This window comes from Cataglyphis hispanica, chromosome 19 (assembly GCF_021464435.1).
Source record: "Cataglyphis hispanica isolate Lineage 1 chromosome 19, ULB_Chis1_1.0, whole genome shotgun sequence".
NCBI classification, from domain to species: Eukaryota; Metazoa; Arthropoda; class Insecta; order Hymenoptera; family Formicidae; genus Cataglyphis; species Cataglyphis hispanica.
In genome coordinates this window covers 3,566,772-3,594,117 of record NC_065972.1, presented here as the reverse complement: position 1 = coordinate 3,594,117, position 27,346 = coordinate 3,566,772, and the positions used below count along the sequence as shown (strand labels likewise).

The window sequence follows — 27,346 nt, the reverse complement described above, 5'->3', positions numbered from 1 at the left end:
GGCAAGTAATGTCGATTAAACATTTCAGGTTCCCTTCAACCAATGACGAGGGGTCTCGCTCCGGCGACACAAAACGCAGTAGTGGAGCCGCCGGCTGTTCTAAGGGCGGCCAACAAACCCTCGACACCGGCATCGGTGGTTGTTGCAACCTCCACGTCGCCATCTGCCTCGGCGCCCCTAGATCTCAGCGTACGCAGATCGCCGGTGCACCAAGACGAGAAGGAGAACAGGATGTCGCCAACGTCATCGTCCTTGCCGCCACCTCCAGGCAGTCCTAGATCCAGGGGTAGCGGTAGTCCTAGAACGAGATCCATCGGCCCAGCGCAGACAGTAACTGTCGCGCCACCCCCGCCCACGGAGCTCGCCCTGAGACTCGCCGAGCTGCCGCCACCCCCTGTTCCCGGGGTACTCGTCAAACAGGGTGTCTCCAGGTAAGTTTAGGTTTCTCTCCCGAGAAATTTAATTAGATTTTTGGAATTCTGAGTTTATAAATTTCTAATTTTAAAATTATATAGAGAGAATCGTGAACTTGGGAAATTTTCGATTTTTGAAACTTTTATGAGATTCCATCCTTCGAGTGTCGATCTTTATAGGTGCAAGGAATGCAATATCGTGTTCTGTAGACACGAGAATTTTGTCGCTCATAAGAAGCATTACTGCCAGGCAAGGGAGACGACGGTGAGCAACAGTCCACCACCCCCTGGCACGCCCCCACCACCCATCTGTGTCCAACTCATCTGCGCCGCGTGTGGCATCAAATTCGCTTCCATGGACAATTTGGTCGCTCACCAGGCATTTTACTGTCCTAAGAGGCCTGAACCACAGGAGCATCACACGCGGTGTTCTAAGTGCAAGGTAAAATCTAAAGAGCACGAAAGAATCCAAGGTATATTTGGAAAGACGTATATAAAGAATATCTAAAAGATTTGTTAAATATCCAAAAAGCCAGATAGCACAAAGGAAATCTAAACTTAAAATTTAGAGTACCTTTAAACACACTTAATGTTTCAAAAATTTAGAACACCTTTTAAAATACTTCGACTTTTTTAAACGTATCTGAAATTTTAACTTTATCTTTATTGCCGGTGTGATTCTCTTTCTCCTATCGATCTTTCGAGATATTAGATAATTTACTGAGATGAGATGCATGCTTATCGCAGGTGATAATAGAACCCGGCAGCAATCATACCTGCGCCAGTGGTACGACTGGTGGTTGGCGATGTCCGGTTTGCGGTGCCGTCAGCCCCACGGCCGGTGCTGCCCAGCGTCATATGGATGCCCACCAAGGTGTCAAGGCCTTTCGATGCACGATCTGCCGTTACAAGGGCAACACTCTACGCGGTATGAGGACTCATATCAGGATGCATTTTGAGAAACGCGGCACCGATCTACAGGTATAGATCTGCTCTTCTTCCTTTTGAATTTTATTAAACTGAAACACACATTTGAATTTTTATATAATAAATCTTTAGACAAATATATTAAAATTTTTGACAAAATAAATCTAATGATCAAATATATTGTTTACTTTTATATAAAATAAAAAATAAAATCGATATATGTTGGACAGAATTCTAATAAAATATCAACCATTGTTATTTCAGGAAGAGAATTACATAACGTGCGTACTAGATGACGAGGCGACGCTCCCGACACCGGAGCCTGCGGCCGCCACGACGCCGGAGGAGATTCCCGCAGAGATCCAGGTAAATGGCAAGACAGAGATACGGAAGAGCCCGCAACCGCCGCCACCGCCGCCACCACCGCCTCCGTTGGTGCCGGCAATCGCTAGCAAGGTGAAGCAGGAACGCGAAGACACGCCACCGCCGGAGGAGAGTTTGGATCCTAGCAAAAGCGGTCCTCGCTATTGTCGCTCCTGCGACATCAGCTTCAATTATTTAAGCACCTTTATCGCTCATAAGAAGTTTTACTGCTCGAGTCACGCCGGTGAAGCGAGTAACAATAATAATAACAACAACAATAACAATAATGCTAGCGGTCATCCGACACCTCCGCCAACTGGTAGGACCGAGGCGTCGGTGCTGTAAAATTCCGTGAAATTTTGTAATCGCAACAAGATCATTTCTCTGCCATTTGTTTTTCCTCCGAGAAATATAATGTATGCTTAAAATATTTGCCATAAAAAATTGATTCTCTCGAGAAGTGTTATAAACAATTTTTTTTGATGAAACAAATTTTTGGTTAGATAATTAATAAAGTACATTATATTCTCAAAAATTAATTTAGTTTACTTCAATGTGAAGGTCACATTTTTGAGGAAATTTTTAGGAAGAGAAATGAAACATGAGAGCTGCGATGACCGCCAAAACACGGGGACTGTTAATTGTTGCCAGTTTATACATACAATGAAGGACTATCGGACTTCTTAATTGACTGCTACGTTGTGTGATTTTTGTTGATCCAGGGAATCGTTCGTACTTATTATAAACCGAAGGTATCTATATGTACATATAATATATATATATATAAATGCATATGCGCAAGAGTGAGCTCGCAGAAATGGAGGGTGCAAACAGAGCCGTAATTAGATAATTATATATAAATTAATATATAATCTACATATGTATACGCGGTAATGAAATAAACTTTAACGATGCAATTGTATAAAAAAGCTTTAATTTTGTTCTCGTATAAGAAACTAATGGTGAATTTGATTGGATGTATAGCGCACTAATGCACAAAAATTATCGTACATAAATTTACAATGGCATAAGTAACTAAAAAAGTAAAATAATTAACTAAACTATTATTATTATCGTTCAATAATAATAATATATTAACGTATATATTATTATATTAATTACTTGTGTTTATATTGTACATTTGTGTGCGATAATCTTTATAATATTTGATATTATTTTCTAATCTCCAAAATATGTGAAATAATATATTAACATATATATCTTATTACTCTTTTTTATTCATTCTACTTTCTCATTCGCGTGTTTTATTTTCCATTTATTCTTTATTCGAGATTTTATTTAAGAGATTAAATGAATTATTGTACAAATAAATAAATAAAGAGAGAGAGAGAGAGAGAGAGAGAGAAATCCATATAAATATAAATATTTAAAAATGAAGAATATATCATGTTAATGATATGTATACGGCTCTGCTTGCAAACAATTGTCTCAATGATTGTCACGTTGATTCAATGTCCCGAAGAAAAAAATATTAAAGATACCGAAAAGAATCGACGAAATGTCGAATCCTGTATATATATATATATATATATATATATATAAAGAAGTTGACGAATAGAAAGAAATGAGCGAGAAAACGCGACCGGGCTCGACGCCAATACAATCGATTGATCGGTCCGGGCGAAGGTGTGCAATCTCATGACTCTCCAATAATCTCGTAGCATTAATAATCGACATTATATCTTAAGGACGAATACGATGAGTGTAAAATGTTGTACAGTAGGCAAGTAGAATATTATGGAGCCGTAGTAAGCGATTCTGATACGAATGATACCAATCTCAGCTTGTGAATCTGCTAAGTTACATTGCGCAATTATGACGTACAACATATTATATATATATAATTGTTGTTGCGTCTACGTTTACGGATAATAATAATGCGAATGCGTCGGTAAATATCTATTATGTGAGAAAATTTTAAATGCATTTAGCATCATGAATTCATAGTAAGAATCCATTCTTGACGAGAATATATAAAGTTATCTCAATAAAAATTTCCTTGATAATTATTATTTATTCGTCCCGATTTTGAAAAGTTTAAAATATATCATCAAATATTTCGATTACAAAAAATGAGTTTAACAACCAAAACCACAAGTATGAGATTCTATCTTTGTTAATTAAATATTCTTAAAAACTTGATAAAAAAATATTGTATTTTTAATAATAGCAGATAAATAAATAACCTCGTCAAAAAGATTGATTGAAAAAAAAAAAATATATTTAGAAAAATCTTATCAACAGGCCTTGTAAATATATCGCAGTGAATACAGATAGACAGTATGTCGATTTCAAAATAAAATTTTCTCCGTACATCATTTGAATTTCTATCGACGCACTCGGACTCGATCAAAAGCATCGTACGTGTTCGTAAAGTATCCCTCGTCGCAGGGCGCGTGAATGTAAAATAAATTAGAATTAAGGCCAGTGTTACGTGTATACGCAATGTACTACTCATATCATATGATGAACTCGTTAATTAAAAGACGCCGATCTGTCTTTTAGCAGCGTTTGCCTGCGCAGCGAATTTCATGGCGAGAGATCTAAAATATCGCGACGAATGTTTTGCAAAGATAAGTAATCTCATCACATCGTCCGGAGATTTACTCTTTCTTCCACATCCCAGAATTATTAGACGATATACCGAAATAATTTTTCTCTTCCCAGCCATGAAATATCTTGTCGAATGTTACGTTGTTGCCCGGATCTTTGTACTGCCCGAACTGATTTCGCAGATAACGCGAAATCGTGCATGTGTACGGAAAAAAAATTTGTAAATCCCCATCTGGTACTTCCAATAACTTGTTATAATATGCTATAAATCTGGTGTATATCACATTACATGCCATATCCACGATGACAAAAACAGTTCTTTCTTCAACAATACATACATATCCTGTAACATCCTATTCGAGATCACCTAATTCCCTTTCGTGAACAAATGCAAATGTTTTTGCTAATTAATCAAAAATCTGTTCTTTTTTAAATTTTAATAATTATTTCTAGTAAAAAAAATTTCTGAAAATCTTTTTAGAATCGCAAAAGGATAAGATTCAATAGAATTAAGTTCATATACGATTTGAAAAAGATATATATGCTTTCATAATGATCAATTCTTTCATTTTTAGGCTTATAATTTTTCTGTGCCGTTTTTATTTTGATAGATTTAATGCACGAGATATATATTAATAGAGGAAAGTCTGTAATAAATATATATAGCATACAAATAAAACTTAGGCTATTTACAACTCATTTTTTTTTGTTACAAGAAAGGTGAGAGGTGATACTAAAGTACATACTAAAAGAATGCTTACTGTAAAATCCAATAAGGTTCACAAAATCGATAAGATTATGCAAAGATACATTTTGCTAAACTTTAATACTCTTTACTACTTTAAGTCTCTTATTTAATTTCTTAATATATAACATGTAGGATTTTTAACTAATTGATTTGATTTTTTCAACAGAATTTTACAAATCTTCATATATTTAATTAATCTATTTCTAAGCCTTTAGTTGCAATGCATTTTACCTGAAATTGTGAAATGATAGTCTCACATATTTATGACTTCTATAACTGACAATCGAAATAAATGAAAAGTTATTTTAACATGTACATGTATGCCCTTTGCAACTAAAGGATTAACAAATTTTTACAATAATCCCATCGATTCATCACTCGAATAATTCGACGATCTTCCTTCATCGTTTGACGAATTGTTACTAGAGTCATCATCATTCATATGAGCCTGTATTATTTTTCTATATTCAGCGTAACTGCGCCCATATATCCTTCTATCTTCTTCTTCTCTAGAGGCGTGTAAGTGGACATCATCATTGGAATAATCCGAATCATAATCTTCATCTCTGGAACGATCGGGATCAGTATCGGGATAATCATTTCTCCAATTAGATTCTGAATTTGAGTCCTCCGACGATTCTTCACTTTTGTCTTCAGAATTTAAATATGGATATTCTGGCTCCTGTACCATTATTTTGTTGTTCTCAAACCAGATATCGTCATCAGGCCATACATCGTCAGTTGGTCCACAGTATAAATCAAACACAAAATCTTCAATATCCTAAAATGTTATATACATTCATTTTGTTTGGTTATATCTTATTTTTCTCAAACATTTGTTTTGTATTTTAGAAATTATTTTTTATACATATATAATTCTTTCTTTTAAATATATTTTAAATATATTTTATATTTAAAGAATTAATTTTTTTTTTCATTTAGTTTCTTATTTATTTTTTACCATGTTAGACTATTTGTTTTAATTGCAATGTAAAAAATTAATATTTAAATCTTTATTAAAAAATATACAGATTGCATGCATCAATATAAGTATTCTTGCAAAAATTTTTATATGACTCACCTCTGTTTCTTCTGCATTTTGCTTTAATGTATTGGAAACACTCCAGGAATCCTCTACATCTATGAGTGTCAGCCATTTCTCCTCTGACTTTTCCTCATTTAATGTATCCTGAGAACGCTGGCAATTAACAACTTTATATCTTTCTACCAGGGGATCTCCTCCTATCCATTTTTTGTTTGAAGTATTCCCAGAATAGCTGCCATCGCACGTCCGTTTGACACCAACGTTGGCTATTTCTGTGCCCATCTTGGGCATTACTTTGGCGACATGTTGTGCAACATCTTCGGTCTAAAGTCAGATATTACGCCAAATCTTGCGTTATTTTTTATGAATCAATAACCATATAGTGTTTAATATGTATTAAGCATTAATAGCATTAGTGAAAATTAACAATATTGTGTCAATTCACTACTCAATTTGAGATAAATAACTGTTTTAAAAACATATTTCTAAAAAAGAATTTCTCTTGTTTCAGTTTCAAGAATTCAATTACAAAATGCAAAAAAATCTCCATATCAATTTCCACACTCCTATTATCTTTACACAATTATGCTTTCTTATTATATAGAGAGGTATATTTTTATTCTAAAATATAAATATATTAAATAATTAAATTAAAATGAAAATTCTGATGAGTGAAATGAAAATTCCGAAAACAGTTACAGATGAGACTGCTGAGAGATGCTTTCAGGATACTTGTGTAGAATGATTAAACATAAATTATTACGGGATCCGTGAGTGTCCCGGCGAATTGAACGACCGTTTGGATGGCGGGCTCGCTCTCTTCCAGAAGGGGCGATCCGGTTCTCGCACGCTTGCACGCAATCACCAGTCGATCGAGCGGGGTGTCGGTATTTTTGCGTTTTACGCGCAAAACTGCAGTCATTTTCGATGCGTAAATTTTCTTCTTTCCCTAATGGATTTTTGTTCTCTAATGATAAGAAAGTATCACGCTACTTGCGAATTACTTTAATAAAGGTGTAATAGCAATGATTTATATAAATTATTTTCTCGGTTCTCGTCCAAGTACCAGAACACTACGCCATTCAACGCTTGAATATAACACAAATCCTCCCTTGAAAAAGTAGGAGCTAGAGTTGTAACCCAAGAGACACCCAAGTGTACGTTCGGACATTATTAGAGTGATGATTTTTGATTGGTGCTGATCCGCCATATGTATTTAAATGCAGCTCTACCTTGTAGGATTTTCGAACGCATTCTTTCATTCTTCAAGTGCGCGGAAAAATTCCTCCGCTTGATTTCATTAATGGAAATGAATCCTGGCTCTTATGTTTGCACGTGTCAACACCGATGCAAATAAGTTATTTGATAAATATATATGTAAGTTCACTCTATTTGCTGCATTATACGTCTGCATTAATCTTTAATGAATTAGTTGTAATAGAAAAAAGAGTTTCGCGAGCATTTAAGTTTATATGATAAATGAAATCTTCAAGGTATTAAGATTATCGTTTTGTGAGGTTATTATTCCATTCTTTTTGTTTATTTAGATTTACGATGGCTACATCATTAGCGGCGCAACTTAAGAAATTGAGAACTCCGCAGACGAATTTATTGCTGCAGGATAAGAAACGCTCAAGTTTGCTGTTTGATCCAAAGGAAGCTGCAAATTTGGACAGAGACACTGTATTGAGTATAGGTTAGCCTCTCACTTCTATTCTTATAAAAATTAAACTTACACACTTTTTTATAAAGATTTTAATAATTAATTTTAGTAATTAATAATGTATATTTTTTGTTTGTCGATTTATTTTCTTACTATATTCTGTTGTATACAGTTTTAATTGTCTTAACAAACAAGTGATATTTTAATTATAGAGTTTAAAAGCAATATAGAAGTTTAGAGAGATATTTTTAAAAAATATAGAGATCTTTGTACAATGCTTATCTGATTTTTGTTTTATGTTTGCAATAATTTTATAAAATATGAAAGCTTTATGCAAAGGAGCACATTCATGCTTAAATTGCAGATAAAAATTCATTTCTCAAGAAATTTTTTTATTGTTCAATCACATGTTTTTCTCTATTTAGGTCAGAGCGGTCTGCAAGAATTAGTAAAACTCTCCGTATTCTTTGAAGACTTTAACGCAACATTATTTGCACAGAGCACTGTGAATTTGGAACGTGCTGTTCAAGATACCACAGTGAACAAAAAATTGGATGCAGAGATCACAAAGTTTCTTTTATTACTCTCTCCTTATTTTTTATTGAGCGCATCTCACAAAGCTCTGGAATGGCTGATATACAGATACCATATTCATCATTACAATCGAGATCAGTATATACTTCTGATTTTTCCATATCATGAAACTCGTATGTTTGTTAGGTATGTATTATTGATATAAGATATCATCAATCAGAATGAAATCTGATTTTGAAAACACAATTTATCATTTGTATCATTTATACATTTTTTTCATTTTTTATTTTAAACTCAATTTTATAATTAGTATCATGTTATGCAATACTACAGAACATATAAAAAGATTTAAGAGATGATAATTATATATAAATTTCTTTATTTTATTAATTGTGTATGTGTGTATTTTTTTTGTTTATTTTGTGGCTAAACAGAAAAGAAATTATATTAGTAGAAAAATGTATGCATATGTGTAGTAAAAGAAATTTTAAATGTTATGTAAAAAAATTGTAAACGTTATATTTTAATCTTAATTTTCTGAAAATTTCATTCTTTTTTTAATATACATTTTTAATATACATTTAATATCATTTTTATTTATAAAGCAATTAAATTAAAATTTGCTAACTTTTTTTCAAGAGCTTTGCAGTTGATAGATTTATCAGATGAAGGAGACAAATGGCACTGGCTGGCGCCTTTGCAGAAACGCGGTCTACCATTAACTTCGGGTGTTCTTGTTAATCGTTTGAGCATAGACAACGAACTTCTGAAAATGTTATGCAGCCACGTGATATCCGCCGCGGAGATATATTCCGAACAAGCTTTTTGTTTGACCACCTTGTATGCCTTTTATACCACTGTAATATTAGGCATGATTGAACAAGTCTCTGTTACAGAGATTCAAGTGAATCACTTGCTGCCAACTCTACTCTATAGTCTGAAAAGTCCCATTCCCGATCTTGCTTCTAGTAGCTACATGATCATCGCAAAACTGATGATGAAGGTAATTTAATTTTTAATTTCCTTTGTGTGTCCTGATTTTATCTTTGCATGTTTATATATATATTATATATTATATATGATTTTAAAAACTTGCTTGATTAATATCGATTTTGCAGTAAAATATAAAAATTTCTACAAGCTTAGATTATTTATATATTATAATTAATAATATTATAATTATTAATAAAAGAATAAATTTTTGGAAGTTTATAAAGAAAAATAATATTTGCCTTTTAAAAATTATATTTATTTTCTAAAAATATTAAAAATATTAAAATGAAAATATAAATTTTGTTTTTTGATATTATTGAAATATATATTAATTGTATATGTGTATGAATGTAGGTACAGTTTAACACCGATACCACGGAAAAGTTGCTGCTGAAAATTTTCAAAAAGACACTCTTAAAAGAGGAGGCTACAATTCTTCTGCTCCATCTTTATCAGTCTCCGATTAATCGATTGACTGTTGTACCGCAAAGTTTAGTCGTTCAATTATCGGATTTATCTTGGTTTGTGGAGACAGTTGTCAAGATTCACTTATCGAGCGTTAATGCGTCTCGATTCATCGTATGTTTTCTTCAGGCAGCTTGCCAGGTCGTCGCCGAGAATCCCGAGGATACTGGCGATGTTCAGAATATGATCGGCGACATGCTAACACGCATCAAATTAGACAACGACGCGGTAGATGCCATTTTACCAAGCATACATACTTACGAATTTCTCAAGAATGAAACTTCGAAGATTGCAAAGGACTTTTTAGCGAGATTCTATCAAAATCTCGAGCGCAGTTATCCAGAAAGGTTTGATAAGTATTTGAAGAAGTTGATGAAACAGGACGACAAGGACTCTAAGCAAACATTACACTTTCTTACTTCTTGGCCTTTTTGCACCAAGGAGGCACAAGATTCCGTTGAAATTTTGAATAAATTGACGCACATCAGTGCCAAGCAACGAGTGGTCGCCCTCGAAATTCTTGCCAAGAACAACGCGGACATACCTGAGAGTTTTCGTGAAATGATGACGAGTACGCTTCAAGCTAGATTCTATGACAGTGATGTGAATGTCGTGAAGACCTTGCTGTCCTTCTCCACGAAAAGATTGACCAGTTTACTACCCACGGATACTCTGGTGGATGAATTGTTGATCTTGTTATCAACATGTCACACGTCATCAAGAAAAATACTGGCTAAGCCAGCACTGAAGATACTTTTGGAACTTTGCGAAGAAAGTGATGATACCAGCATCTTTATCACGGCCTTGCCATATCTATTTCCGGCCGCGGACGAGGACGTGGAGGTCGCCATGGAGGTTCTTCATTCGAATTTTGCTAAGAATAACACATATATGCAACATATATTAGAGGATATTCGCAAATCTGAATTAGTAAATGCCGAGGCGATCTCCTCCACTGCTTTTCACAATATTTTGAATCACAAATTATTACCGCCTACGGAGAACATATTGAATTCCATGCGGCAACAGATCTCGCACGGCGACGCGGCGTCCTTGTTTTTTAACATGATTCTATTAGGATCAGTCTGTAGAGTGCCCGTGGGTTCAATACCGGCCAAAACTGCGCGTGATGTCATTGAAATGGCTACGAAGATGATTAAGACATATTCGCGTGTTAAATTACTGCACGACTGCAACAATATTACTGGCAACAATATCCAAATGGCATTGAAGCTTACATCCGAGGGTATCCTTCCATTGCAGGTGGGTACTTATGTTCTGGAAATGGTTCACAGACGACTAAATATCAAGTCTGAATCTAAACTAGATTTTGATAATAATGCAGAAAGAAGCAATCTAATCTTGCGACTTCTGGAGATGTTCATCGAGGGTATGAACAATCGTCACTGGCGAAAACACTATTCCAGATGCTTGCAGATCTTTTTTCAACTTCATTTCTCCACGATGAAGGATCTTATCTGCTTTCTTGCACAGTTCTATGTGAAACCTATCAATGTGCAAACGTCCTATCATTGTCTGCAAATCTCTTCGCTATTGCTGGACCAGTGCAAATCTGTTCAATGGGCATTCCAAGATCAAGACTTTGTAACTAATCTGTTGCTCTCACTGGCAAGACATAACAATGATTGTAGAACAGTGGCATTAGACATTCTAAAAAAAGTGACGCAAACTTTCAGCTTTACTACAGAACCATTCTTCATATTACTTCAGGAACTAGCGGCGAAGAATGCTGAAATTTCGCAAGATCCCGATCAGCTTTCACTGAGCCTCTACGTTCTTCTCTCGCCTGATCCTGACGTATCTTATCAAGTGAAACAACGTAAGAAGCTGCAACAAGCTCAAAAACTATTATTCAATATGGTGACGCAGCAGGATGAAGCATCAAAAATTCCCATGGTTCGAAGATCGCAGTTACTTGATATCCTAATACACGTTAATAGTGCTGGAATTCTTCAGCAATTGGCTCCGTTAGGTCTTCAGCTTCTGCAAAAATTAGCGGAAGATCCTAAAAATAAATCGATTGCTAGCGCTTTGCGAAATATATTGCAACGTTTCAATGGAACTACGGTCAGTGCTTTGAATGATGAACAAGTATGGTCATTCTTCGAAGCGAGTATTCTGGCGCACGAACTTCAAGCAGTCACAGAATCCGGCGAGCAAAAAACGCTGAGCATTGTATTGTTGAGACAGATTGACGAAATATTTTTTGAGAATGCCGGTAAAATATCTCGCGATCTTCAGGCAAAGATTTTGTCGAAAATGTTAGACGTGGTGACCGATTGCGAGATTAGCAGCGTAATCTCTGCCGTTGGCAGAGCTATTCGCCGAATTCGTATTGATGCGACAATCATAACGTCAGAATTGCAGACGATGAAGTTGGCCGGCCAAGAGGAATCAATCGAACTGGAAGCGACGGCTAGCGCGATGAAGCGGAAAAGACGGCAGAGCCAGATTAAATTGGCAAATCCGGCGATGGTGCACAGTAGGGCGTGGAAGCGTGGCGTTGCTCTACTGGAATTTGCTCAGCGTGCCGATAATATCAAGAACGAAGAATTACTGTATGGAGTGCTGTTTGATCTGCTCAACATCTGTTTGAGCTTGGAGGAGCAGAGCCCGGTCGAGTACACGAACCAACTGATTCTTTCAACAATTCATCGGCTGATGGCGAAAGGACTACCGGTGCGTGATGCCGATGTACAAATCGCACTTATTACTAAATGCATTAGAACATCGCGCAATCCACAGACGCATCATCACGCGCTCCTCGTGTTGGTTGAATTGTTGAAAAATGTAGATGTGCATCGCGCTCTCCTCAATATTATGCCAATCTTCACATTTATGGGCAGTACGGTTATGCGCCAGGACGACGCCTATTCCATTCAGATCATTTCCAAAACCCTAGAGACAGTGGTGCCGATAGTGAACGCGGCCGACAACGAGATACATGCCTGCGAATTGCTAAGAACTTTTATCGTCTCACTGCCGCATATTCCCGAGCATAGGCGGATGCCACTTTTCATCAAACTACTGCAACTTCTCGAGAATCACTTACACTTATACTATCTGCTCTCTTTCGAAAATCATGTGATGAAGACTGCAAATCAAAGGACCGAACAGCCCGCGCAGCAGTTGAATTTTGCTCTTCAGGTATCCCAAGAGTTTTCACCGCAGCAGTTGCTTCAGGTTAGTCATGATTAATTAATTAGTAATGATTAAACAAAAAAATTTTGATAACATTTTAATAAGAGTAATAGTATATTTAAAAAATATATGTATAAAAAAGCACATTACTTTTATATCGAGAGATAAAACAGAAATGTTTTCTAGGTTTGCATGAAAGTGGTCGAATTCATCAAGGTCCTGCCGATTGATATCGAGGATGAACAGGGTAGAAAGGCGGCGATGAAATTCCCATATAAATACATTTACGACGTGACAAAGTCAATGCCGAAAAGTCTTCGGTACTATAAGATAACGGCCATACAATTCCTCAGCAATCTCTTATCATCTCAGAATTTTATTAATCGTGTGGCTGTGCTGAGTCAAGACGAGGCAAACGAGATGAACGAATACTATGATCGTTTAGCGATCGAGCTAATCTTGTTGATTCAGTCTATTTCAAAAACCGCCGATCAACAACAGAGTAAACCGAGCTGTGCTAAATACTGGAAAGTATTGCTACATCATTTGTATGATGTACTAGATTTAGTGAATAACTTGCTGCCGAATGCCTTATTCTTGAAGAGTATCAAGAACTTGTTGAAACATGAACTATTGTCTGTTAATAAGAAGGCGTTAGAACTGCTGAACGTGAGATTACTTCAGAAGAAATTTAATGATGAAGATCACATTGATCTTCTGAGCCTGATTAAATCTTTGATGAATTTCTTGGATACTGAAGTGAAGGTTGAAACCCAAGAACAAGAAATTGTTCAACAGACGGTATTAATATCCTTGAAACTACTGGCGAAGCTGCTAGCTATTAATCATCCCGCCGTTTTTAAACCGGTATAAACAATTCTTTTTTTATAAAAGAATTATTTTATTTTAATTTCATTATTTTATTTTCATTACATGTATATAATTGATTATATTTAACATTGTGTATATTAATAATTATTCACAGATCCTGGACATGACGACAGAATTGCTGCGATCGAAAGACGGTCCAGTGTTAGCCAGTGCGGCATTATGTGTCGCAGAATTATGCAGCTCCATGAGAACGCACGCTCTATATTCGCTGAATAAATTCGTGCCAGCGATTTTAAAGTTACTGGAAACCCATTGCCATCAGACCATACCAGACGTGATAGTCATCAGCATTGTAAGTGCCTTGCAGAAAATAGTGGAGTCGTTGGGAAATTTTTTATCACTGTATTTGGACCAACTCTTGTCTGAATTGACCATGTTGAGTTCCCTATACACCGACACGGAACATCCTAAGGTATTTATGGTTTTTTTTTCAAGAATTTTAAGATATAGAATCTCTCAAAGCCAGTCTTATTTTTCATGTGGTATATCACAATTAATTAATTATTAATATTCTTATATATATTAATATTATAAATAGATTTTTAATATTTTGGATTGTCTTACCAAATTCTATCCAAATCCTTTTGAGATGTGATCATTTCATTTAATATGTGTCTGTGCAGGTCGATATTATAATTTCACGATTAAAAATGACGACGCAAAAATTATCCAATTGCATACCTTTGCGAGTGTTGCTGCCGGCTGTTAATAGAACTTATCAGATTTTATTAAACAAAAAGTCTTATCAGTGTATACCATCGTTGATGAGCGTGCTAGCTGAGTCTTTTGAAAGCGTGCAACCGGCGGACTTGAAGATGGAAGTTGACAATCTCGCCAACTTCTTTCTCGAAGTTCTTCAATTTCGGGAACATATCGGAAGCATCGACGACAATGTGAAAACGGAGGAGGACATCAAAATTACCTTGAAAGCTATCGTTGCAGTCGAAGAAAGCGCCAGTAAGACGATGGTAGCGTTGGTTTTGAAACTGAGCGAAGCAACTTTCAAACCATTATACAATAAATTTTATGGATGGGCAGCGAATGATACGCAACACAAACACCGAAACATAACTTTCTACAGGTATAAAAAATTAATTAATTTCAGGACAAACATATATAATTATTTTAATAAGATATGATAATGCGACTTTTAATTTCTCAGATTGTCGGCGAATATAGCGGAATGCTTGAAATCTTTGTTCGTTCTCTTTGCCGGACTCTTTTTGAAGCATGCGGCGTCGTTGTTGAGCAGCAATAACATGTTTGTCATAGACAATCCAGAGGAACTAACACTTCCCGACGAATCGAGCAGAATCGAACTAGTGGAAGCGATTTTGCTGACGCTTCACCGGGTTTTTGATTATGACGCGCATAATTTTGTCAGCCAAGATCGATTCGAAATTCTCATGCAGCCGATAGTAGATCAAGTGGAAAATACGATGGGCACGAGGGAAGATTACGAAAGTCGAGCTAATCAGCTCATCGTACCTTGCATAGCCTCATTCGCTAGTGCCATTCCTGATGATTCGTTGCACAAACAACTGGTTTATCAGACATTGCTAAAGACTAGGCACGCAAAGCCTTATGTTAGAAGCACTGCATTAAATGCATTGGTAAGACTGGACATAATGATTAAATTCTTTATTATTACAATTAAATTTTGATAATAATTATATATTGCGGGCGGTGGTTTTTATTTTAATATTTATCACGATATTAAACGATTGTTAATTGTACATTTGATAATTTATAATGAAGAATTAGTCATAGATGTTAAAAGATTTATTTTAATACAATTAAAATAATTATATATATAAAAACTATGACACAGGTGGAAATTGCGAGAAAGCTTGGGGAAGATTTTATGCCGCTGTTACCAGAAACTGTGCCGTTCTTAGCGGAATTGTTAGAGGACGAAGATGAGATTACGGAAAAGTGCGCGCAAAATGCTGTTCGCACGTTAGAAGATATTCTAGGCGAACCTCTACAGAAATATTTTTAAATTCAATATAAATTTAAATGTGAAGAGAGAAGTGTGTAAATATATCGTTAGGTTTTACATTAAAAAATTGTTCTTATAAATTTTTCAGAAGGAATAATTTATAATTATTTTCTCTTCTAATGTACATGACACTTTCGTAAAATAGTTATATTTATTTATGCATATTTCTTTATTTAAGATCTCTAAGAGAGTTTTATGAACATAAAATAAATAATTAAAAGATAGCGAAAATAAGGAAAAAATTAAAATCAAAATTAGCAAATCTGGATGATCATTTGATAAACGAAAGAAATTTTTTAGTTTTTGAAAAATTAATAAATGACGGTTTTTAATTATCAAATTATAAAATCAGCTGATTAAAAATTAAGTTTGGGATAAAAATGACGAAATAAGTATAAGTACAGACAACTACTAAGAAAACATTTATTTTTAACTTATTCAAATTGGACGAAATATAGAATATATTATTTCCTTACATTATGATACAGAGTAATGTAAGTATGTGTAAGGTCATGATGTAATAGGCTCGTGAGTTATACAGTATCGAACCAATATAATCCGTTTATAAAACGGCATCTGAGAACACTGGGTCCTATTTTAGCACTAGAAGTGGCTGTTTATATTTCTGAATATTATTTCTCTAAATGAAGTCTTAAAAAATAAGTTTAAAGATGCATTTACTGTAAACATGAGATGGCAATTGAATATATTTAACATTAAATATACAAGAAAAATGCAAATGCGTCGAAGCATGTTTCTAAGCTAATTTTTCACTGATTGATTCTTCATGCACTTTTATTACACAACATTAAAAATAGTGTTGTCTAATTTTGAATTTTCTCTAAATTAATATGAACATATAAGAGAAAATTTCAGAATTTAGACAGTCACTTTCTGCACTAAAAAATGCACAGTAAAATCATGTACGACATTGTCCTCAAATGTTACGAAAAGACACATTCTTTTCTTCCCTCGCTGTGACTTTATTTTAATTAATTGCGCGGAATCATTGCGATAACTTCGAAGTTCTTTGAGAGTCGACCCTGTGGGAGATTTTTGCGATAACTTCCATGTGGACATCGATGATTCCTCGCAAGTACCGGTGGCCACTGGTGCGTGATCAGTCTGTGTTCCTGGGATCACACTTGGGGCACATCCGCTAAACCTCGAAGAGACATTTCTTCGGCTTGCGATGTGGCTGGAACTCTTCTGAAATGAAAAAAAAAATATTCATTTAGCATCGCATTTTCCTCACTATATCTTATTTAATTAATTTGATTTCTTCTTAACATCTTATATATTTTTTGTTTATATGTATTTTAAGAAGTTTAAGATTATATTTTAGACATGTAGGGATTTTTGTTCTAAAGGAATTAGTATATTAATCTAGTGGGCATTTTGTTATTAATTATTTTAAAAGTATTATTTATAATCTAATATGATAATTTTAATTTAATATCTTAAAATTTCCTATTTTTATTATTACACTTTATTCTCTATTGTAGAAATTTTTAAGTAATATAGTTAGATATTAATTATTAATTTTTATAGCATATAGATTATGTATAAAAATATATATTTTATCTAAATTATTTAATATTAAAGAAATAGTTTTAATATACATACAATATACAATGAAGTAAAAATTTAAACTTGCGATATTTCCCGCCTTTTCCTCAACTAAAACGGGTTATTTCACACCCATCCGAGCAGAAAAAAAAATCGCGCGTTACTTTTCCAGTAACATAAAACGCATAATTTACTTGTACAATTTCGCATGAGTACGATTTCATATATCAATCAGATTGTAACGTATTCAGATGCCTTTAATTTATTCAGGTAATACGATTTCTGTATTAAATTTCTAAAAAAAACATCCGAAAAATCGAACGAAATTAACTCATATTTATCGCTACATACTTTTATTTTCATAGTGACAAAATCAGTTGTAAAAATACGAACATTAAAAGTTTTTCTATGTGTACATATATATATATCTCTATTGTGTACACATTCCAAGCGTGCCGAGTACGTGTAGGATGTTTACATTCGCGTATTTGTCCTTTAGCGGGCGCCTCGACAAATAACCGGCGTGTCATTCATGTGTCAGACCCGAGACGCTACGCATGTGATTCCTCTCTCGCCGCGACAAGTACGCAAAAAACGGCAAGAACGATACTTTATTCCCACGATTAATCACTTCCATAAATTGATATTGAACGATATCTTGTAAGTGTATGAGCATATATTAAAGATACGGCTAATTATATAGTCCGAAATATCTATATCTTCGCACATTGATTCGTTTATCGAGTAAGATTCGAAAGAGAAGATGGAGAACGAGAATTTAATTTCTCGTCTCTCATACGGTTTATTTATTTGTAAATGGTAATTATTACATCCTTAAGAAAGAGAGGGAGAGAACGCGTGCTTCAAAATATATATGTTTATTTTATCATATATTTCCATATCAATTTCTACATCATTCGCTTGCCATTTTTGGGGCGAAAAGCGCGAAGTAATAAACGTGTCGGAAAAAGTCGTGACACATCGAGCTGAGATATTTACATCGTTTATTAATAATCCGTGTGTTTGGCAGTATTTATTCATGTACGAAATATATAATTTCGATCGAGTCATTATTATTAATCAGTCATTAGCTCGACTTTATTAATCGTATCGTGTCGTACGGAATTGGCGCGAAGTTGGCGGCGAGAAGGGAAGTTTCGGCGAATATCACGGTGCAGAAAGTGTACTAAAGTAGTACTTAAGAGGAAGCAACAGGCGTAGCGTCGCGGAGGAAAGTGTAGCACGCGATTTTTGAATCTTCTCCATCGTTCATCTATTGTTAATCTCATCGTGTGTGTCGGGAGTGCCGTTCAACAATGCCGGACGATCGTCAGTATCGTATTAATTAGATACGCGTGTTTCTCTAATTAATTCCGTTGTTCGCGAGTGTTTGAATAAGTGTGCCCGCGCGCCTCCCAACAGAGAGGTTAACCTGACTTAACGGAGGCTCAAGGGAGGAGGAGGAGGAGGAGGAGGAGGAGGAGGAGGAGGAGGGAGGGAGGGGAGGGAGGAGGAGGGAGGAGGAGGAGGAGGAGGAGGAGGGAGGAGGAGGAGGAAGGTCAGGATGGCATCAGGCAGCAACTGTGAGTTACAATTTATTTAATTTATCACTTGGCGATTGTGAGATTAATTGCTCGTTCACAGCTCTGCGACCATTGTTGTCACATTTATGTGATAATGTATTATAATACATTTCCAAAGTTGAATCAGGAATTTACAAAGTGAAATTGATGATTCTTTTGTTCTCTAGGAGACTCAATTATTTTTTAAGAGCCATGACATAAAATTCATAAAATTTTCATAAATAGAAAAATATATTAAAAATATTTAATAATAAAAAATTTAATTAAAATTGAAAGTTGCATTTCTTTTAATTACATTTTTATTATTTTACCATTTTAATTGTTTTTTTTCTTTTTTCTTACAAAAAAACTCGAGTCTAATTGTATCGAGATGAGATAAGATGAGACGAGTTTACTTACCTCTTTCTATATTGGAAAATGATGTACACAATGATCGCATTGCCGACGAACAGCAAAGCAATTAGGACCGTTGGCAGCACAACGTCTGTAACATAATACAGATTTGATTAAGATCGATTGGCTAATGTGCTGTCATCGTGTTGATTCGATTTAGTTGTATACTTTGATCGTGCACGTTAAAAATCCGAGTGAAAGCCTCTTACATTAGGTATTGCTATCAGTATTCTTGTTCATGATAAATAATCGATTGTCTGATATTGATATTAATGTCTGGACTAATAATAGAGAAACTTATTGACGTATTATATTCACATTGATAATAAAACCAAAAGTCATTTTGATGATTCGAAATATTAATATCAGACTCATTTGATCGGGAAACATATTTATATTAATAACGAAATTAAAATAAATGATTATAAATGATAAATTTCTTATATCGAGATAATCATCAATTATCTAGACTGTAGATTTATCTTAATTATAATATTGAAAGAAATATCAGTTGGTGAAAAAAAGTGATATATTTTGCCATAACAATACATATATATATATATATATATATATATATATATATATATATATATATATATATTCAAAATAATTTTTATATTAAAATGATATTTAATTAGTTAAATGTTAGTTATATTAAAAATACTTGATATTCAAATAGATGAAAATAATTTTAAATGTATCATGTTAAAAATAAATCTAATAGTATATTGACAGTATAATAATGAATATATTTATATTGAAAATTAAAAAAGGGAAAAATAAAAATTCATAAAAATATATGTCGAAAACATGAAAAAATTATACTGGTAGCAATTTCGCGGATGATTGATCATTCAGGATCTCACGTCATTTCTCGACGGTTATTATCAATTATGGCATACTGAACTTTGGACGCCACGCGCACGGTGAGTAACTGACCAAAGTTTCCTTCAATACATGAGCCGGCTTATTGATTTGATAATGAGGTATTTTTGCCATGTCGTTTTATCTTTCAACGCCATTTGTTCTTGTTACAATTTTTATGTTTAACGGCAAAAGGCTGCGAATTAATTATAAAATCAATAATTAGAATCAATTATAAATAATATATTTAGTCATTCTTTTCTTAAATAATTTAAATTATGTGAATACATATTATGAAATACATCTTATAACATGAAAAATTATTTTTTTATTTTTTTTATTATAGTTTTTTTTGTTGTAGTATTAATGAATTATTCATAGATGTTCTACATCTAACGTCCGTTTATCAAATACACAAATTTGCGTGTAAAATAAATCTTTGTACATAATAGACATTATGACAAAGATTTCGAGCGAAGTTATAAATACGATACTTCATATTTGCTGTTGTAAAAATGCTTGATGTTATTTTTCGAAAAAAACCTAGTAGTAAATACGAATTTTGCATATGCAAAACTTTAGCGATACAAAACATTAATCATTATTACAAGTGATCTTTAGATCTAAAGTGTGTGCAATACAATAGCATTTCGATTTCGCCATATAATTAATCTTCATTGACAAAATATGCAAATAACAATGAAAATAGAACAATAAAAAGAATTATTTCACAATCGTATTTGATCGCATCTTATCGCGTCATTTGTTATCGATTAGATCAATAGAATTTTCTGAAGCTAAAAATAATTGAGTACTTTTAAAGTTCATTATCGTATAAAAAAGAAATCTGTTGCATTTGTTGTTCACGATTAAAGAAAATCTTTCCAGTTTTTTACTTTATCGTATCATCAATTGTGTAAGAAGTTTAATCTCTAGCAATGTTTCTTTTCGATTATTATTTTGTTGTATAGGATATATAATTGACTAAAGTTGGAATCAGATAAGATAATTTTACACCAAAATTTTTTAATTTAATATTAATTTTTAATAAGAGGAATAAAATTCGGAAATTTTATTCGCAAATAGAAAAATATATTAATATTTCCCAATATGATTTTTTTTTCTAAAAATTGTGAATATTAATTTCACTTTGAAAATTATAACGAGTTTTATTAAAATAAAGATCAATTATTATTTCATAAAAGTATTGTCAAAAAAAAAAGGAAAAGAATCTATTTAAATTAATTTTATAAAATATTTTTAAATTTCAAAAATTTTTATTGAAGCATCTCTCGTAATAAAAATTACGCATATTCATCATATTTTAAATTCTTTAAAATTCCTTGGAGATTTTAATATCGTGTCACATATCTCTGCTCTGTTCCAATATATGGATTATACATATTCAGATTAAAACATATTATTCTTTCATGAAGTCGATCTTTGCTTCACAAAGAATTTTACTTCAATAAAATTATTAAAAATTACAAGAGGAATAAAACGTTTCTCAATTCACGTGACGACAAACTCATACGTCACAAGTTCATGAAGAACACAATCACGTCGCTTTGATAACACAAGTTCAGATAACACAGTAACAGATGTCTAATGATTATCGGATTGATCGATATCACAATTGTCAATAGAATCAAATTGTGATTTTGCGACCGTAGAAATCATTGTCACACATTTGCCGTAAAATATCGTGGATTCAGTTCACTGACCTACGACGTAGTCCGCCTGCTTCATCATGGCCGATTGCGCCGAATCCATAACGGGGTTGCTGCTACCACTCGCGACTGCGTCCTCGCCGCGTCCTATTCTTACCCCCGTCCCGACAATATTGTCCCCAGATAGGCTCGACAGATGACGATGCTCGTTCTCCGTCTTTAGGATCACCGCTGACGTGGCTGTAAACAAAGTTAAGTCCCTTAGATTTAGCAATCGCGAAATTTCGTTGATGGCAATTTTGTAAATTGATATCTTATATAAAAAATTAAGATATGAAAGTATTTACAATACAAATAATCTATGTTGTTCCCATGCAATGTCTCTAAAATTTTTAATTAAAATTTTCTTTCTTTTCTTTTTTACTAGTGTTTTCTTTTAATAATTGCATTTAGAGATAACGAACGCAATACGTAGCAATAAATTATACTTTATCGAACAATTCTTTGATGTAATGCCGCATAAATTTCGTAACACGATCGAGGCTTGGGAATGATAAGTTCGGCATATCGCACACCTGATGTAATCCGGATTTGCGCGGTCAACAAATCGCCGGTCAACAAATGTTGACGGTATCGATATCTCGAAATGTTACAAGAACAATCGCCCGCGTTGTTGTAAAGCGTATCGATCGTGATGATCCTCCCCACGGTCAAGGGGAGTTAATCGGTCTACGTAAGGGTACTTTATTAATCGGATCGATAAAGTCGTATAGTTTCTACGAGGGTAGTTGCACGTTGTCACTCTCATTATCGCGTTAAAGCATTTTGGATTCGTGTGTTCTATTCTTCATATCAATATTTGTAACATCTTGCCTTCCTATTAAAAAATCATTAAATTTTATTTTAATCTTATTTAATCCAAAATATATCTCAAATATAGGAAGAGAAAATGATCTCTCTTAAAAAATTTTTTTTTTATGAATATAGGTAATTATTCTCTAGTTATATATATATATATATATATATATATATATATATAACTAGAGAATAATTATCTATATTCATAAAAAAATTTTAGGATAAAAATTTTATTAATTAAAAATATATATATATATATATATATATATATATATATATATATATTATTTTAAAGTAATTTAGGAAGACGAAAAAATATGATAAAATATGTATTGCATTCATATTTGTCTGTTAGAGCTAATAATATATTTTGAATTTAAACTTATTGTTAGATGAATGAATAATAAAATATAATATTTTAAATAATGCTTATGTCATTTATTTGAATCACTTCTAATATTGATAGATAATATTAAGAACAATATAATTTTATATCAATTTTATATCAATAATATAATTTATATCTATTCGAAATGTTCACGAAATGTATATAGTCGATTTTAAGTTTGAAAATAATATCAAATAATATTTTTTATTCTTTATTTTATATATTTTTAAATTGTATTTTTATATATTTATAATGTTTTATATATCTTATACTTTATATATATGTATAAATAATATTACCAAAAAGCTAAATTTAAATATAAAATAGTTTTATTCTCTTTTATTTTACTTTTCTTATTACATTGAATCTCGTTTCAACATTAATGTACATTCTAAAACTGTTTGTACCTTTGAATGTATACGCAACGTCTCGTATTTTACCTGAAATATGCATGCTACAAGGCTTATGCAATTTGCTGAATCTAATATTATTGAGCGTAAACATCGGCTTCCATAACGTGAGTCGAATAGAATTGCGGGGTCGATCGAAATAATTTCGAAGGAATTCGTTGATTGGCATGTTGGTGACTGATACTCGCGAATTATATACCGTTATATCTCTTCTGATTCCCGGAGCGTTGCTAGTTTTTCCGTCAATCTCTCGAGAGAGGCCGAGACCCGTATTCGCAACAACCGGTCGTAAAACACATTTACGGCAGCGCCGTGTACGTCGTTATCTCGGCAAGCTGCAAAACTTCCCCGGGTAGAACGCTTTTTCCGCTTAACACGTCGCGTTACCGTGAGGCGCACTCGCCGATTTATTCTCGTTTTCCGTTTCTCGGCTGATTGCTCGCAAAATTTCCGATCTCCGTGCTGAACGTTGAAAAGAAGCAAAAAAAAAATTGCACGCGTTTCCTTGGCGCATAGAAGAAACGCAAATACAAAACTTCGATAAGAGCAATTTTAACGCGTGACGTGTATCCGAGTGTTAAGGAAATGCGGCTCTAAAAGAGTTTCCTTGTTATAATTTATGTATCATAATTTGTTGTTTAAAAAATATCAATTTTTGCACTTAAAATTATTATATTTAACTAAGATAATAGGTTGCCAATTTATTATTATCATTTGAATCGAGAATTTTATATTTTGGTAATTTACAACTATAAATTATTTAAAATAACAAATTGATTAACTTAGCAGATCTTTTAACAGACAGATGTGGAGAAAAAATTAAGAGGATATTTAATATTTAATTTTTCATTGGAATTTGATTTTGTTATGTGTATTCGTTTTTTTTTTTCAATTTACATAAGATATAGAATTCACATAGATTTTTATTCATTTCCTCGTTACAAAATTTACAATGCGCCTTTCTCCGCAGCATCGACTTTCGTGCTAACTTTTCTAATGCAGCTGGTACAAATTGTTACTTGCAGAATTGATGATTCCCACGAATCATGCTAATATTTGCCGCGGCGCGATTGAATTTACCAGAGAATGTTCTCGGGAAATCTTGTTCTTGTTTCTTCCTTTGAGCTAATTTCCATTCGACGAAGAACCGACGCTTTCTTTGGCTACCGCGTTTCTCACGAGCAAATCTTCTGGCGCAATAACTATAAATATTGGCATTTACATAGAGTGTCCCAGAATCATCGGATATGTATATATATTCCTGACTCTATTTTCTTTAAGTTAATTTATGAGATTTATATTTTGGTAACAAGAACGGCGAGAAATATTATTATTTGTCGTATTTTTCATATTTTAAATACTATATATTATTTATTATAATTATAATAAATATTATATGTATAAGAATTAAAATTTTAGTTGCAATTTTATGAAAGAAATATTTCTTTTGAAATTAATTGAAAAATTATTTCGTCATCTATTTTTAATCATGAAACATAGTTCATTTACACACAATAAAATCATGTTTCTTTTATTTCGAATATTAATTATCAGAAAATTATACGATATTTTTCAATTCAATCAAACAATCTACAGAAGGAAAAGCTCGATAACTTGAAGACACTTTATACATTTGGAATCGTATTTATCTAAGCATAAACAAATACTGAATTATGAAATATTTATAGCGAGATCGGTACGTATTGATAAGAAAAGATAACTTCTAGGAACCATTTAGGAAACATTAACGTAACGGTTAATATTAATTGACCGCAAAAATTTTATCGCCTTTAATTTTTACAAAATATCGAATCTGAAAAGCTAAAATATCTAGATGGCAAGTACTCAAATGTATTTTTATTTTAAATAAATTTTTATTTTTTTGTTTCAATATTTTTACATAGATTCCAAATTTGTTCAATAAAAAAAAATGATACAGAAATTGGAGAGTCGTGCTTCCAATAAAACTATATTATTCAATCATCAGTTCTCGATATCCTGAAAAGACTGAATGAGTTTTTTCATGAAAATAAAAAACAGACTTTCAGACTTCCGTTTTAAATTTAAAGTATCAATAAAATATACAGTTATTTAAAATAATTTTTACCATTAAAAAAGAAAGATATCTAATTAATAGTAATAATTAATAGTAATAAGTTTTATATCTCATGTATTCAAAATAAATAAAAGTTCAAATGTCTAATATATTTAAATATTTTAATTTTATGTAAATTTTATAGATGAAAATATCGCGCGATATAAATTTTACATCTAACTTTTCTTTCCACTTTCTAAACATTATTTCAGTGAGATGAAAAATTTAAAGGTCTGAGAGATAAACTATTTCGAGAGTAATCAGTGTAGTTCTATCTCGGGTGTCGATTCTTTCATTCATCGAGCTGAGCACGTGAACATGCAAGCGCGCACGCGACAGTTGAATGATTCCTATGAGTAATTTCCATCGTACGATCGTGGAGAGAGAAAAAAAAAGAGTGGGACGATATGGAACATCCGTACATGTCAATAACACGAGAAGCGCTTGCTCAGCAGAAGCTTACGATGCAAAGAAATCGTACGATGCCTTATCGCTACTCAATGTGGGAAGATTTTGATTAAATATAGTGATTAGACGCGGGTCAAGCCGCGTTATCAGTGACCTCTCTTGCATTTGTTGTTTTTTTCCTTCTCCCACTTCATGTTTAAAGCACGCGCCGATCACACATGCGAAGGCAAGCGATTTCTTTGGAGTATAAGATCAGGTATTTGCTTATCATCTTGAAAAGAATCACTGAGTAAATAGAATTAATAAACGCAATAAGAGAGTGTTTTGAAGATTTGTTCCTTACGAGATGAAGCACGAGATTAATATAGTAAACAATAGAGGCGGATGGGGATTAAGATAATTAAAGTGGCGGTTGAACGATGGATGGACTCTTTAATTCTCTACGATAAAATATGAAACGTTTACTTTAATTTTCTCTCTAAAGTCATTAGAATAAATTAAAATGGACATGCAGCATCCAACTTTTGCAAGTTCTCAAATGAAGAATAGAAAGGTGCATAAGATAGTATTTTTTCACTTTTATTTAAAATAAATTTTGTTCAGAATTTTGCAAATTTTTATAGAAATAAAGCACGCATTCTACTTGCTTCAAGTTCCCAAAATATTTTTAAATAAAGATATAAATAACAAACGATTACTTAGCCAATTATTTAAGATGATAAAGTTGAGAATAATAATTTCCTCTCCTCTTTTTTGTATTAAAAATATTATACACCGTGCCTCTTAAAACACCGCAAAGAGATGAAAGATGATTCGTGCAAACACTGCGTCGTAGCGCAAGATACTGAAAGGCTTTCTGTTGCTGCGAGCTATCTTTGCCCGTCGACTAATCACCATCAATTGTCGGCAGCCCCATAATAATGCATTTAATCCCCGAACGGTCGACAAAATGAGGGGACCAGCTAGCCTTGTCTCTAATGCCGAGTTGTTTCGTGGAACGATCGCAAAAAGAGAATCTACGCGTCAAGAATTTTCGATGCAGATTTGCAACTCAAGTTGTGTAGCAACACACGGCATTCTTTCGAGTATAATAATTGACAAATTTATTTCTTTAATATTTTATATATTATATACGCAGATATTTAATAATATGGTTGTCTAACTAATGCGCATAAATATTCTTTATTATATAGACGTATTGTTCGATATTTCTCATATTTTATCTGAAGAGAAATATTTCATTATTTGGCTTTTTATGAATGTTGGAAAAAATGTAAATTGAATATTTCATAAAAATTTATAATAAAACTCTGTAAAATCGTTTTTAA

General features: G+C 33.1%; 4 protein-coding genes across 8 annotated transcripts in view; 2 read left to right on the top strand and 2 right to left on the bottom strand.

Moving 5' to 3' along the window:
• LOC126856622 (zinc finger protein ush) overlaps nt 1-4,588 on the top strand; it is a 151,181-nt gene extending 146,593 nt beyond the window's left edge. For all 4 annotated transcript variants that reach the window (XM_050605303.1, XM_050605304.1, XM_050605301.1 and 1 more), the window contains 4 exons: nt 29-431; nt 594-855; nt 1,161-1,394; nt 1,605-4,588. In XM_050605303.1, the coding sequence (XP_050461260.1) occupies nt 29-431; nt 594-855; nt 1,161-1,394; nt 1,605-2,048 (1,343 nt within the window). In that variant the 3' untranslated portion in view covers nt 2,049-4,588. The remainder of the gene's footprint in view (nt 1-28; nt 432-593; nt 856-1,160; nt 1,395-1,604) is intronic.
• Nucleotides 4,589-4,938: 350 nt separating this feature from the next.
• LOC126856663 (probable RNA polymerase II nuclear localization protein SLC7A6OS) lies at nt 4,939-7,170 on the bottom strand. The gene is made up of 4 exons (XM_050605388.1): nt 7,114-7,170; nt 6,834-7,037; nt 6,107-6,394; nt 4,939-5,806 (listed from the first exon to the last, which is right to left on the bottom strand). Exons 2-4 carry the CDS (start codon nt 6,990-6,992, stop codon nt 5,378-5,380), a joined length of 876 nt encoding a protein of 291 aa, XP_050461345.1. The 5' UTR covers nt 6,993-7,037; nt 7,114-7,170; the 3' UTR covers nt 4,939-5,377.
• A 176-nt stretch (nt 7,171-7,346) lies between these two features.
• LOC126856611 (HEAT repeat-containing protein 1) lies at nt 7,347-16,053 on the top strand. Its single transcript, XM_050605269.1, has 10 exons — nt 7,347-7,447; nt 7,618-7,766; nt 8,159-8,453; nt 8,907-9,270; nt 9,615-12,929; nt 13,074-13,754; nt 13,873-14,190; nt 14,402-14,859; nt 14,941-15,391; nt 15,610-16,053. Exons 2-10 carry the CDS (start codon nt 7,625-7,627, stop codon nt 15,778-15,780), a joined length of 6,195 nt encoding a protein of 2,064 aa, XP_050461226.1. The 5' UTR covers nt 7,347-7,447; nt 7,618-7,624; the 3' UTR covers nt 15,781-16,053.
• Nucleotides 16,054-16,189: 136 nt separating this feature from the next.
• LOC126856648 (uncharacterized) overlaps nt 16,190-27,346 on the bottom strand; it is a 30,855-nt gene continuing 19,698 nt past the window's right edge. Inside the window, exons 7-9 of one of the 2 annotated variants that reach the window (XM_050605360.1) lie at nt 21,914-22,099; nt 19,332-19,416; nt 16,190-16,989 (exon numbers count right to left, since the gene is read on the bottom strand). In XM_050605360.1, the coding sequence (XP_050461317.1) occupies nt 16,920-16,989; nt 19,332-19,416; nt 21,914-22,099 (341 nt within the window). In that variant the 3' untranslated portion in view covers nt 16,190-16,919. Of the gene's footprint in view, nt 16,990-19,331; nt 19,417-21,913; nt 22,100-27,346 lie in introns of those variants that run through there. The other variant, XR_007688381.1, reaches the window with a different exon arrangement.

Bases quoted from the DNA above. Each gene is read 5' to 3' on its own strand.
- LOC126856663 (XM_050605388.1), bottom strand. From the start codon at position 6,992: ATGACTGCAGTTTTGCGCGTAAAACGCAAAAATACCGACACCCCGCTC. The intron at 6,395-6,833 runs GTAATAATTTAT...ATCTGACTTTAG, and splicing joins CCGGGACACTCACGGATCCC to ACCGAAGATGTTGCACAACA. The intron at 5,807-6,106 runs GTGAGTCATATA...ATAACATTTTAG, and splicing joins AAAATGCAGAAGAAACAGAG to GATATTGAAGATTTTGTGTT.
- LOC126856611 (XM_050605269.1), top strand. From the start codon at position 7,625: ATGGCTACATCATTAGCGGCGCAACTTAAGAAATTGAGAACTCCGCAG. The intron at 7,767-8,158 runs GTTAGCCTCTCA...TTCTCTATTTAG, and splicing joins AGACACTGTATTGAGTATAG to GTCAGAGCGGTCTGCAAGAA. The intron at 12,930-13,073 runs GTTAGTCATGAT...AATGTTTTCTAG, and splicing joins CACCGCAGCAGTTGCTTCAG to GTTTGCATGAAAGTGGTCGA.